Source organism: Sprattus sprattus, assembly GCF_963457725.1.
Source record: "Sprattus sprattus genome assembly, chromosome: 12".
Taxonomy (NCBI): Eukaryota; Metazoa; Chordata; class Actinopteri; order Clupeiformes; family Clupeidae; genus Sprattus; species Sprattus sprattus.
In genome coordinates this window covers 16,648,536-16,662,092 of record NC_137910.1, presented here as the reverse complement: position 1 = coordinate 16,662,092, position 13,557 = coordinate 16,648,536, and the positions used below count along the sequence as shown (strand labels likewise).

The following is a 13,557-nucleotide window of genomic DNA, read 5'->3' as shown; positions in this document are numbered from 1 at the left end:
TGTCCCGTTGGGAAACGTGAAACACTCCAATGCAAATGTCTATACCTTCTGTCCCGTCGTTTGAAGCAAACATTTTAGCTCCGCCATTGGTCTCCCATTATTAATCATTTCACGTTTGGACTGCAAGTCCAGTTTTGAGAACTGCTTCAGCTTAGCAATACAACCTTCCATTTTCGCCGTCAAGTAGAAGTGTAGAAGAAGACCAACTTTAGAACCAGCATATACCCGACAAGTGCGCTCTTGCTCGCCCCCTTCACTGAGGCAGAGGTACTGCCTGCCTCACTAACAATATTTTTCAATGCGTTTCGAGCTCACCTCAAAGGTTCTACGCTTGCGCACGCATGCGTAAAACCCAGTTTGGAGTGATTGCGCAATCCTAAGGGAGGTCCCTGCTTTCTGGAACCGGAAATGCGCAAATTCAGCGATTTTGATAATAAAAATGCTCGAAATGATCGGAATCATGAAAAAATGACACCTATACCACAGATTAGAAGAAAAATATGAATATTTATTTTATAATACGTATATATATTTTTACTTTTCAAAATGACAGGTGAGGCTCTGCCTCCCCTTCCTCCTATGACCGCACGTCCCTGGTGTGTGTGTGTGTGTGTGTGATCAACTCACTTTGATAAGTCTGACAGAGATCCAAACATCTCATCTCATTACATCCACTATGGTAAGCCATAACTCTTACTTTTTACTAGTAGATTCTAGTTAAGTATGCTATTATATCGTTTTATTTTAATTTTAATATTTTATTTTATGTTCGCAGATAAATGTCTGACTCGAGATATCCAAATCTATGACACTATTTTTTTTTTTAGTCTGTGATTACTTCAATACATTGCTCTAGATATTTTTTTTATTTTGTATTTTGTATTGATGCTTAGTGACAATACAACAACATAAAGAACATCATACATTATAATAATACAGCAGTACATTAAAACATACATAGACAAATGATAATGAACAATGACAACAGAAAAAATGAATAAAAGCACATCACAAAACAAGGAGGAAAGAAATAATTATCCTTTAATAACCGTATGGAGGAGACATAAGAGTCTGTCATTTTTTTTGTTATTTCTGACCAAATGAAGAGATTTAAGAAGTGAGTCCATTTCTAGCTTAAAGACATGGAAGGATGGCTGTCCTTGTAGCCATTTTTGTTTGTGGAGGAAACATTTTGATTGCAAAGTAAAAATGTTTACAACAAATTCCAAAGGGTAGTTCACAGGGTTATCATAATAAAAGAGAACATCCTTTGCTGTAAGGGAATATATGATACTTCAAAAAGATGATTATTAAGGTCATTAAGAAACCTTTTTGTCTTCTCACACTCAAAAAAAAGATGCAACATTGTTTCATCTGTGTTACCACAAAAGGAACAAGCAGAGCTTATGTCAGTATATTTCGCTGTATTGCGATTTATTTATTATTTATGTACAATTTTGAAGTGAACCTCCTTTACCTTATTTGTGAAACAGTATTTACTGGGTAGCCTAATCTATTTGACCCTTCTCCGCGAGCTGAGTCCTTTATTGGCGTCATCGAAGGTCACATGACCGCCCCGACAGAACATAACACGGAAGTTCAATCTGAAACAACAGTGTACTGTTTCTGAAAGCCCGAAGTGTCCGCCTCCTCAGCACAGCATCCAGCAGACTGGCGAGTGTTTGCGCAGGGAACGGAGCCGAGACGGGGACCGGGACAGCGCAGCCGTACCCGAAGGTCTGGCGTTGAGACGCTGTGGAATGCGTCGTTTTGTTAATTTACGGGACTAACTGTACTCTGGGTTAAACTAGTCCTCAGCACCCCTAAGGCAGTTTGGTGCAAACACGTGGAAACACACGAGATGGCAGAGCAATTAGTTTAGGTTTTTTTTCACTGCTCACGCGCCCCGTCTTATGACCACAGGCAGCTCCGAATCTCGCTCCTGAGAGTCGGAGGTTTTCTTACCAGCTTATCACACTGCCTCAAGTTCTCGGAGGTCTTTACTGAAGTGGGAGTTGTAGAACCTCACATGTCATAACAGTTTCATATTTATTCCAAAAGTGACTCAACTGAGTCGTACTTGGGAAATTGTGCTAGTGGAGTGACGGGTGAAGTCAGTTCGCGTGGATGTTTAGCAGACCACAGGAGGTCAGATGAAGTGCCTGCTCGTAGCCAGCGCGAGCGCCGAGGTGCTGTTCTATTGGACCGATCCCGAGTTCCATATTCGTGTGCAAGAACAGTATGGACCAACTCGCGATGACGGCGAGGGGGTGAGAACCTCTTTTCTAAAAGTAGCACGTTGTTACGGAAGTGTGAAGGAATAACCCGCTTACCCGCAGTATAGAGATGATGTATGCACGCGCGCTCGAGTTTTGCTCAGGTCTCATCTTAGAGTTCAGTGCTGTTCAGGACAACATCAACACTGTTCAGACTTCTGGTGATGCTGATGTTTGATAATGTATATGTGGAGTACAGTATGTATAATATGTGGATTATAGTGTTTATAACGTGAAGTGTCATGTAGTATGTGTATATTGTAGTATAATGTGGAATATAGTGTATAACATGTGGAGTATGGCATAGTATAATATGTGGAGTAGAGTATAATATATGTAGGTGTAGTATAATATGTGTAGGTGTAGTATATGTGTAGTGTAGTATAATATGCGAGGGTTAGTATAATATGTGGAGTATAATGAAATATATGGAGTATGGTATAATACTTGGAGTACAGTATGTACTGTATATTATGTGGAATATAGTATACGTGGAGTATGGTGTATAATATATGGAGTATAGTGTGTGTGCGTTGAGTATAATGTGGTCCTGGCCCCAGTGTGCGTTTGAGGAGTATAGGGTGTAATATATATAGTGTGTGTTTGTGTGTGTGTGTGGTCCGTAGCCCCACCATGCGTTTGAGGACAGCATCAACACACTCTTCGCTCCCATCATTATTTCCTGCAGCACCCTGGTGGACCGCCTGAGAGAGAGCTACACAACATTCTGCACAGAGAGCAACGACATCTACGTGCTGCACCAGGTGTGTGTGAGTGAGTGAGTGTGTGTCTGTGTGTGTGTGTGTGTGTGTGTGTGTGTGTGTGTGTGTGTGTGTGTGTGTGTGTGTGTTTGTGTGTGTGTGTGTGTGTGTGTATGTGTGTGTGTGTGTGGGAGAGAGTAAGAGAGAGCTACACTACATTCGTCCCCCCCCCCCCCCCCGCCCCCTAACAGGAACCCCGACAAACTAAAAACATACCACCTGCAAGCAACACTCCCCCTCAACCTCAGCACCAGGATCCTGTTAGACCCCTACATAAGGAAGAGGGGAGGTACAACACAGGTTCAACGATTCAAAGCCTCCTTTGCAATCACTGAGACTCAGGCCCTACAGTCACCAGAGTCACCCTAACATGCCTGAATCACAGACCCTACCTTTTACACCCACCTGCCTGATGCACAGACATTACCTTTCACACCCACAGATGCACAGACACTAACTTACACCCCAGCAGGCCTGATGCACAGTCACTACCTAACTTGCCTGATGCACAAACATTATCTTACACCCCAGCAGGCCTGATGCACAGACACTACCTAACTTGCCTGATGCACAAACATTTTCTTACACCCCAGCAGGTCTGATGCACAGACACTACCTAACTTGCCTGATGCACAAACATTATCTTACACCCCAGCAGGCCTGATGCACAGACACTACCTTACTTGCCAGACACTAACTTACACACTGTCATGCCTGAGCCTGACCGAGGGCGAGAACTCCTCCCACAGGCAACGCTGGGCTCCCTGCCCCAGACCAGTAACGCAGTAGTCAACACGCTGGCTGTAACCCGGCAAACAAGGGCGTCCCCTCTATCTGCCTAACCAAATACTACCTCACTCAACCCTGGCCTTCATGTGGTTACTCGCGGTGGGTATTTATGCACTATTGACCGCTGGCATGAGGAAGCAACCAGTTACTGGCAACAACCCAATAACCACGGACATGCTCCTGAGACAAAAGCTCTAAACGGCTTTTACCCCAACACTGCACAAAAAAAACTAAACTCAAAGGAGCAACGCTGCTGTGCCTAACAGGGGAAATGGCATAAGTTCAAACATAATTACACCAGCATGTCAACTTACTTTCCCTTGGTCAAGCGCTTTTCCAAATCCTGCCCAGCCACAACAAGGACAACCATCTAAGGCGCACCACCAAAACACCTCTGAATTCAAAAACAGACGAGCCCCCAATTTCTCATGTCTGGCTCACCTCCATGACATAAAACAGAAGTTCACACAGATTTAAAAGCTAAAACACTAAGGATTTATTTACAACTAGCCAGGACACTAATAGTGCAAGCTACGGTGAGGTGTGGCAGTCAGTGAATACGTAAGGTTGGCGTGTATGCATGCATGCTAGGTCAGTAAATGGAGTGTTGTATCGCAATAAGTCTGCTCGGATGAGCATGGCGCGAGCAGAGCGTAGAGAGCAAAGTTTCCCCTTTCTCTCTCTCTGAATCTCTACTTGGAACCAGTGGGATGTGCTCTTATAGTACAGGTCCCAGGTGTTTCCAATCACTGGCGAGCCGAACACACCTGCTGGGCATCTGCAACACAAACAGACAGTCAAACAGCCCGCCCAGCAGCCAAAAGAGTCGGGTCGTATATATATATATAAATCTATAAATGTGTGTGTGTGTGTGTTTCAGTTTGAAGAGTGCCTGTACATTGCTGTGAATGGGGATGGGGAGGAGGATGAGGATGACCTGAGGAGGAAGATCTTCGTGATAAAGAAGCTGACGGAGGTGATGTTTGGGATGGTCACGCTCAGCAGCACCCTCCTCAGGAAAGAGTGAGTATGACAGCAGCTCAGCTCACCAGAGTCCTGTGTGTGTGTGTGTGTGTGTGTGTGTGTGTGTGTGTGTGCACCACAGAGTATATGTGTAACATGGGGGTCAGACAGTAATGCTGGCCTGTGTGTGTGTATGTGAGTGAGTATGCATGTGTGGTTGTGTGTGCATTCTGGCGTTTATGGCAATAGCTATGTGTGTGTGTGTGTGTGTGTGTGTGTATGTGTTTAAGGTTGCGTCCTCAGGACACTGAGCAGAGGAGAGCTCTCTGGCGCCGCCTGCAAGGTCTACTGGAGACTTACAGCCGACTGAGAGAACAGGACCAGAGCTTCCTGGTGGAGGTACACACACACACACACACACACCACAAACACACACACAAACACACACACACACACAGGTCATCTAAAGAGTTTGCCTGTGGCAGTAAACAATTGGGCACTGCACAAAAATCTGACCATCCTTACTACACTGTACGGCGGCTGCAGTGGAAAAGGAGACGGTCCAAGTAGAAACAGCTCTGGTCAGGTGTGTGTGTGTGTGTTTGTGTGTGTGTGTGTGTGTAGGCAGTGGAGAGGCTCATCCACCCCACCCTGTGTGAGCAGTGCATTGAGTTTCTGGAGCGGCGTCTGGTGCAGCAGCTGAACTCCAGCGCAGAGAGAGCAGGAGAGGAGGTGCAGCACGCCTTCATCCTAGTGCACACCAAGCTACTGGCCTTCTACTCTAGGTACACACACACACACACACACACACACACACACACACACACACACACACACACACACACACACACACACACACACACACACACACACACACACACGCCTTCATCCTAGTGCACACCAAACTACTGGCCTTCTACTCTTAGTACACACTCACACACACAATCACACAGACTCACACACACACACACACACACACACACACGCCTTCATCGTAGTACACACCAAACTACTGGCCTTCTACTCTAGGTACAGGCTCACACACACACTCACACTCACACTCACACTCACACTCACACTCACACTCACACTCACACGCACACGCACACGCACACGCACACGCACACGCACACTCACACATTCATTGATTTGTTGTGTTGCCGCCCCTGCAGTCGGAATGCCAGCACCCTGAGCTCATCTGATCTGCTCACTCTGATGTTGATGGTGCAGCATCTCCACCCCAGCAACCCAGAGATAGATGACTCCAGCCCAGAGGTGATACACACACACACACACACACACACACACACACACACACATGTATCTTGTGTTAATGTTCGGCACATGTCTACTGCCAGGTGTTGTCATGGAGACATATGGTGTCTCTTTTTGTTTAGGATATTCAGGACACCACGGCTGATCCAGAAGTTTTCTACACGCCTGAGCCTTCTCCCCCAGAACACCCTGCAGGTAAAACACACACACACACACACACACACACACATACACACACACACACACACACACACACACACACACACACACACACACACACACACACACACACACACTTCTCCCACAAACAACCACTGAGGTAACACTGAGAGTACCTACATTATGCTGGAACAGAGAATTGGTGGTTTTTGTACAGGAACAGGTGGTTGTGGGTTAGGGTTAAGTTTAGGGCTAAGGTTAGTGTAAGGCTGTAAGGTGTAGGATTATGGTAGCCTAGGCTAGGATTAAGGTAACCTAGGTTAGGATTAGGGTTAGGTAAGAGTAGGTTAGGATATATTTTCATGGAAACGAATCCGAGGTCTATTCTGTAGTGATCTATATCAGGGCTTCCCAACCTTTTCGACTACGAGGCCCAACTTCCAGAAAACAACATAAAACCACACAGATAACTTAATTGCAGTAGGCCTAGACCTATTTGTGCACAGCAAACAAGCAAGGAAATAAAACCAGAAAAGACCTTAAAGATATCATGTACTCAAAACAAGTGATGGAGCATGCAAACAAGACCACTCAGCTAGGCCTAATTAAAATAGGTGATGCTTCAGACATGCAAACAAATATAGGTTCAAATAAATAGGTTTAAATAGGTCAATAAAATGATTAAAATAATTGAAATAATGAATTAAATCTGTGGCTGCAATCCATTATCAACATAAATAGCACCAAGCATTCCTGGGCAGTAGTTTAAATTGGTAGCTCTCCACAGAAAAGCATGTCCACTCCAATGATAACGCACAAAAACAGCACTAATGCAAATTTACTGACGTCCTTCGAATCCTATAGATTTATGAGTAATCACTTCAGACAGCGTGTATTTTAGACACTGTTGTTTAATTGTATTTTTTTCATGCTCTTTCGCCGTCATGCAAGGGATATATGCGAAACACAATGTTGCCACTCAACGGTAAATCGTGAGAATTATCCCCTGAAATAATTCGGAACACCTCTGTCAGCCCACCGTCTTCAACTATGTTGAAGGGCCGACAGTCACCGGCAACCCAAACTGATACAGCGTTGGTAATCTTTTCACGAACTGGTCTAGTTATTTTCCTAGAAACGTTGTGGAGTGTGGGTTGGCGACCAACTAACCTGGGGCTGCTTTCTGTCAGGTGCTTTGCATTAAGGTGATAACTTAAAGACGGGTTGCTTCTGTGAAAACTAAATTCAGCTTGACAAATGCTACATACAACTTTAGATTTGTCGATTGTTCCGTTATTTTGCCTCTTAAATAGAAACTTTCTGCCCCAAAATCCCTCAGCTCTCTCCATCTTTCACTACCGTCTCGGTCACTCCTGTCTAACTGACTGCAGGCACGCGGCGGTTTCGTGACAGTGGTCAACGCACACCGGAAGTAAACAAAGTTGACAAAATATTTTATCACATTAATGTCGGTCACAATAATATCAAAGATTTACGCGTTAACTTTGACATGCCTTCTTAATATTGTTCTCAATTTAAAATCAGTTATTCGTGGAAAATTCATGAAGAAAAAAAATAAATCTTAAACATTTTTGCGGCCCAATGGATAGTGCTCCGCGGCCCATGGGTTGGGAAACCCTTATCTATATAATGTATAAACGCAGCTAGGTGTGGGTACATTCTGCAGGTATACCAGTAAACCTGAATGTTGTTGTAACAGATTGGTGTTCTCCGTCAGTAGAACTGGGCAGAACAGACATGGAGGCTCCAATGTTCCAGTTTGTGGATCCAGACATCCAGGTGGGTACCATCTTTGTTTGTGTGTGTGTGTGTGTGTGTTTGTGTGTGTCTGCACTTGTTATCTTGGATTTGGGATTTATTTAGTCTCAGTATATGTCGATGCATGTGTTTGTTTGTCTGTGTGTTTCTGATGTGAGTTAGTGAGTGTGTGTGTGTGTGTGTGTGTGTGTGTGTGTGTGTGTGTGTATGTGTGTTGTAGATGGCGGAGGACAGCCTTCAGACACTACATATGAATCCTCCTGACCCAGCCACGCCCACCCGAGTCTTCCTTGAGACAACGCTCAAAGAAGGCTACTTTCCCATGATGCCACACTCCATGTACTGCCTCCCCCTGTGGCCAGGAATCACACTGGTGCTCATCACCAAGGTGCCCCTAACACACACACACTAACACACATACACACTTGCACACAGACACTCTCACACAGACACATGCACCGCGCACTTACACACACTCACCGTACACTTATACACACACACACTCACACTCACTCATCTCATGCTTCTCCTGTGTGTGTGTACTTGTGTGTGTGCATAAGAAAGCTTTCTAATGCCCACTCCTGCGTGCGTGGGTGAATGCGTGTGTGTATAAGAGATCTTTCTAACTCCCTCTCCTGTGTGTGTGTGTGTGTGTGTGTGTGTGTGTGTGTGTGTGTGTGTGTGTGTGTGTGTGTGTGTGTGTGTGTGTGTGTGTAAGATAGCTTTCTAACACCCTCTCCTTTGGCAGATTCCCAGCAGCCAGGTGGCCATGTCCATCTACCACTTCCTGGAAACCGTTGCCAAGCTGGAGAAGAGGTTGAATGATGGGCAGGAGGGGGCAGTGCCACAACGAGGCCACACCCCTATTCAGGAGCTCCGCAGCAAGATGGACAAGTTCATCCGGGTGCTTGGCAACAATGAGATTCAGGTTGGTCTCCAAGAAACAGAAGTTTGTGTTAAGTATGTGCGTGTGTGATTGTGAAGTGTGTGTCCTAGGTGTGTGTTTGATTCTTAAGCCTTTATGTGTGTTTCTTAACCGTGTGTGTGTGTGTGTGTATCTAAATGTTAAGTGTGTGTGTGTGTTAAGCATGTGTGTTTGTGCGTGTGGGTGTGCGTGCGCATGTGTGTGTGTGTCTTATTGTTAAGTGTATATGTAAATGTGTTGGCTATGTTTGCATTTCACTGTTAAGCGTGTGTGTGTGTTTGCGTTAAGAGTGTGTGTCTGAGTGTGTGTCTGTGTGTGCTAGATATGTGTGTGTCTGTTAGTGTTTGCATGTTAATGTGTGTTAAGAAGACACAATTCTTGTTCTCTCCCTGTCAGACATCACTGCTGCAGAAGGCCTGGGCGGAGTTTAAGGCCAAAGCCTTTAGCAGAGGAGGTCCTGGTCTCAGCAGACAGTGAGTATGGTGTGTGTGTGTGTGTGTGTGTGTGTGTGTGTGTGTGTGTGTGTGTGTGTCTCACAGCAGACAGTGAGTATGGTGTGTGTGTCTCACTGAGTATTGGGTGTTGAGTAGATGTATGTGTGTGTATGTGTCAGTGTTTTTTGGTTGGTCCCTTACTGTAGACACCTTCTCTGTGTCTGTGTGTGTGTGTGTCTGTGTCTGTGTGTCTGTGTGTGTGTGTTGTAGGTTAATGCCTTACTGTAGAAACCTTCATACCCAGCTGTGTGGGGTCTTCAGGCAGTGTTTTGTGTCTGGGAGCCGTGGCACTCAGAGACTTTCCCCCAGTCTACAGGACAGAGCTCTCACCATGGTGCAGTATGTACACACACACACACACACACACACACACACACACACACACACTCTCTCCCTCACACACACTCACAAACACACACACTCTCCCTCTTACACACCCAAAACACTCTCCCTCTCACACACACACGTTTCATGGCTTTTCCTTCACCTCCTCCTCCTCATCCTCCTCCACAGAGACAAGCTGTTGGAGTGGAAGGACTTCCTGCTGGTCAAGAGCAAGAGGAACATTACTATGGTGTCATATCCTTACCAGTACATAGACAGCTGTGTGTGTGTGTGTGTGTGTGTGTGTGTGTGTGTCTGTCTGTGTCTGTGTCTGTGGCTGTGTGTGTGTGTGTGTGTGTGTGTGTGTGTTTGCATTTAAAGCATAGAGAGCTGTTTGTGTTGGTGCGTATGTGTTTGTATGTGTGTGTATGTGTGCATTTTAATTATAGAGAGGTGTGTGTGTCTGTGGTCTGTATGTACCCTTAACATGTATAACATACCTCGAGGAGTTTCCTGGTCTTGTCCACTTCATCTATGTGGACCGAGCTGCTGGACAGATGATCGCACCGTCCCTCAACATGACCGACCGGGCCAGCTCTGAGCTGGGCAAAGGGCCGCTAGCACAGTACATCAAGAGCAAGGTGTGTGAGTGTGTCTGTGTGTGTGTGAGAGAGAGAGTTTGTGTGTGAGTGTGTGTCTGTGTGTGAGAGTGACAAAAGTGATCTCACCACAATTACTAACCCTCTCTACTCTATCGTTACTGTGTGTGACGGTGTATTTTGTGTGTGTGCGTGTGTGTGTGTGTGTGCATATGCTGGTGTATTTTATGTGTGTTTGTGTGTGTGCGTGTGTGCGTGCGTGTGTGCGTGTGTAGGTGTGGAGTCTAGTTGGGACAGCAAGGCGATACCTGCAGAAAGGCTACACCACCGTCACACAGAGAGACGGAGATTACTACCTGTGCTACTTTCTCTGGTTTGAGAATGAGACGGTAAATACACACACGCACACACACACACACACACATATACAAACTCACAAACACACACACACACACACATACAAACTCACACACACTCACATTCATACACATACACCCACACCCACACACACGCACACACAAACTCACACACACTCACACACACACACACGTATACAAACTCACACACACTCACTTTCACACACACACACACACACACACCCACGCACATATACACACTCACATACGCATACGCCTAGCACACGCACACGCACACGCACACGCACACGCACACGCACACGCACATGCACACACCCACACACTGCTGTGTTTTTCTGCAGGGCTATAAACTGGAGGTGGTGGACATTCCCAGCCCGCCTGACTCTGCTCCCATAGGAATGCTGGCCTGGGATTACTACAGGTGAGATTAACATAGGATTAATATAGGATTAGTACAGGTGAGATTAATGTGGGATTAATATAGGATAACTACAGGTAAAATTGTGTCTCTGTCGCCCCCTGCAGGAAGCTGCTGAGATACTACAGTAAGAGCCACTCCAGTGAGGTGGTGAAGTGCTACGAGCTGTTCACCATGCACCTCGGCGTCATTCCCAGCGACTACGTCCTGCAGCACTGCAGCCAGCTAGCACGCAAGCTCTGGGAGCCCTCGCGCATTCCCCTGCTCTAGACACACACACACACACACACACACACACACACACACACACACACACACACACACACACACACACACACACACACACACACACACACACACACACACACACACACACACACACACACACGCACGCACACAAACCTCACGCATTCCCCTGCTCTAGACACCCACACACACACGCACCCATGCACGTACACGCACACACACCACACGCATTCCTCTGTTCTTGACACAGACACACACACACAGTATGTTTTTTTTGCATTTTAATGACCGTGATCCATCCCGGATGCTGTGGTTCTACATACATACATACATACATACATACATACATACATACATACATACATACATACATACATACATACATACATACATACATACATACATACATACATACATACATACATACATACATACATACATACATACATACATACATACATACATACATACATACATACATACATGGATGAATTAACCAATGCTGTAGTTAATGAGACATTTAGCATAATTATCACTTCCTCGTCATTTCCGCTGTTGCAAACTTCCTTTTAATTAATTTCCTTTTAATAAATTACTTTTTTAAATCCTTTCCCGGGTTTGTGAGTGTGTGTACTGGAGTGTGTGTCTTTTTGTGTGTACAGGTCTAAGTTTGTGTGTGAGAGGGAGAAATGTGCACTGATGTTGAATCACTCACTCACTATAAAGAAACATCGATCGAGTTCACTGTTGAGTTCAGCTGTTAAAACGGTAAGGAGAGTTCAGACTGAGTGTGTGTGTGTGTGTGTGTACTAGATAGTGGGTGAGTGGACATTTCAGACAGCTATCGTCTTCTCCGTATGTAAATGAGTTAGTATCTATGATCAGCCAATCACATTGGGCTGATGAAGCCACTGAGCCAATCAGATTGCTCCGGTGAGGTCATTCACCACACCCATTTTCACCATTTGCCGTAGGAATCGAGTCTCTGCCCCCACGTCGTGCACCACCTGTGTTGCCATGGCACCCATGCGGAGCGTCTCGTAGTAGTGCAGGCGGGAGGCGGGATGCTGCAGGTCGTAACCGAACCCTGCCAGACTCACCTCATCACACACCTGCAGCGCCATGACCACCGCACACACACCCAGAGTAGGCACCATCTACACACACACACACACACACAAACAATAAACAAGCATTAAACATCACACAGTGCCAACACAGCTCAAAGCTTGGGTAGTAATTCGCTTTTTAGATTGACTTTTCTGTAATCTGTTACATTAACTATTAAAAAAATGTATTTTGATTACAGTCACTTATCAAAAAGTGATTATGAAGGGGTTACATCCAAATATTTTCTTTTTAAAAGTAAAAGGCTTTAAAGCTTATATATATAATATAACATTCATTCTGTTGCTTTGCGTCTATTTGCATTTTTTTCCACACACAAACATGTGCATGCACAGACCGTTCGTGGCTGTCGGGCGTAATCCTGGAGCACTTGTCCTGCTCTGTGCATGATGTCTGGGTTGAGGATCCGGAAGTTCCCCGGCTGAAGTGGAACATTTTCCACCACCTGTCTCCAGAACCACAACCTCGACCACCAGCTCTGTACACACACATTACCATGGAGACAAAAGTTAGCCATGGTGGAGCAGTCACTATGGTAACAAAAAGTAAAGCCCTGCAATCATAAAAAGAAGGCACATTATCAAGAGAGTGCTGAGCAGTTCTATCAAGAGAACACAGTAACCAGGAGAACACAGTAATGAGAGAGCTGAGCAGTTCTATGAGCAGATCTCAGTAATGAGAGTGCTGAGCGGTTCTATCAAGAGAACACAGTTACTCTAGAGAGCTAAGTGGTTCTACGAGGAGAACACAGTTACTCTAGAGAGCTAAGCAGTTCTACGAGGAGAACACAGTTACTCTAGAGAGCTGAGCGGTTCTACGAGGAGAACACAGTTACTCTAGAGAGCTAAGCGGCTCTTCGAGGAGAACACAATAACCCCTAGAACGGAGTCGGTTCTATGAGAACAGTAAGCAGAGAGCTGAGAGGTTCTGTGCTGATCTCTGGTAAGTAAAGTGTTTTAACTGCTGCCTAAGGCTTTATAAAGGCTTTATAACAGGTCTCACCAGAGGGGTCCTGGCCACCACACTGGACAGCCAGTGCAGGTC

The 13,557-nt window shown here is 45.5% G+C and overlaps 2 protein-coding genes across 2 annotated transcripts in view; one reads left to right on the top strand and one right to left on the bottom strand.

The window, feature by feature from the left end:
- Positions 1-2,024: 2,024 nt before the first annotated feature.
- Positions 2,025-11,409, top strand: hps1 (HPS1 biogenesis of lysosomal organelles complex 3 subunit 1; the record flags this gene model as incomplete). Its single annotated transcript, XM_080848673.1, has 17 exons — positions 2,025-2,270; positions 2,903-3,040; positions 4,707-4,849; positions 5,080-5,188; positions 5,414-5,574; positions 5,962-6,064; positions 6,187-6,259; positions 7,944-8,023; positions 8,223-8,390; positions 8,751-8,930; positions 9,324-9,400; positions 9,632-9,760; positions 9,935-9,995; positions 10,237-10,386; positions 10,620-10,733; positions 11,063-11,142; positions 11,247-11,409. The coding sequence occupies exons 1-17, from the start codon at positions 2,154-2,156 to the stop codon at positions 11,407-11,409; spliced, it is 2,046 nt and encodes a 681-aa protein (XP_080704799.1). The 5' UTR covers positions 2,025-2,153.
- Positions 11,410-12,200: 791 nt separating this feature from the next.
- The window catches only part of st3gal7 (ST3 beta-galactoside alpha-2,3-sialyltransferase 7), a gene marked incomplete at its 5' end in the record, with an annotated part of 6,764 nt that continues 5,407 nt past the window's right edge, over positions 12,201-13,557 (bottom strand). Inside the window, 3 exons of the mRNA XM_080849119.1 lie at positions 12,201-12,542; positions 12,851-12,991; positions 13,516-13,557. The exon at positions 13,516-13,557 is cut by the window's right edge and continues 145 nt beyond it. Coding sequence (XP_080705245.1) covers positions 12,306-12,542; positions 12,851-12,991; positions 13,516-13,557 — 420 coding nt within the window. The 3' untranslated portion in view covers positions 12,201-12,305. The remainder of the gene's footprint in view (positions 12,543-12,850; positions 12,992-13,515) is intronic.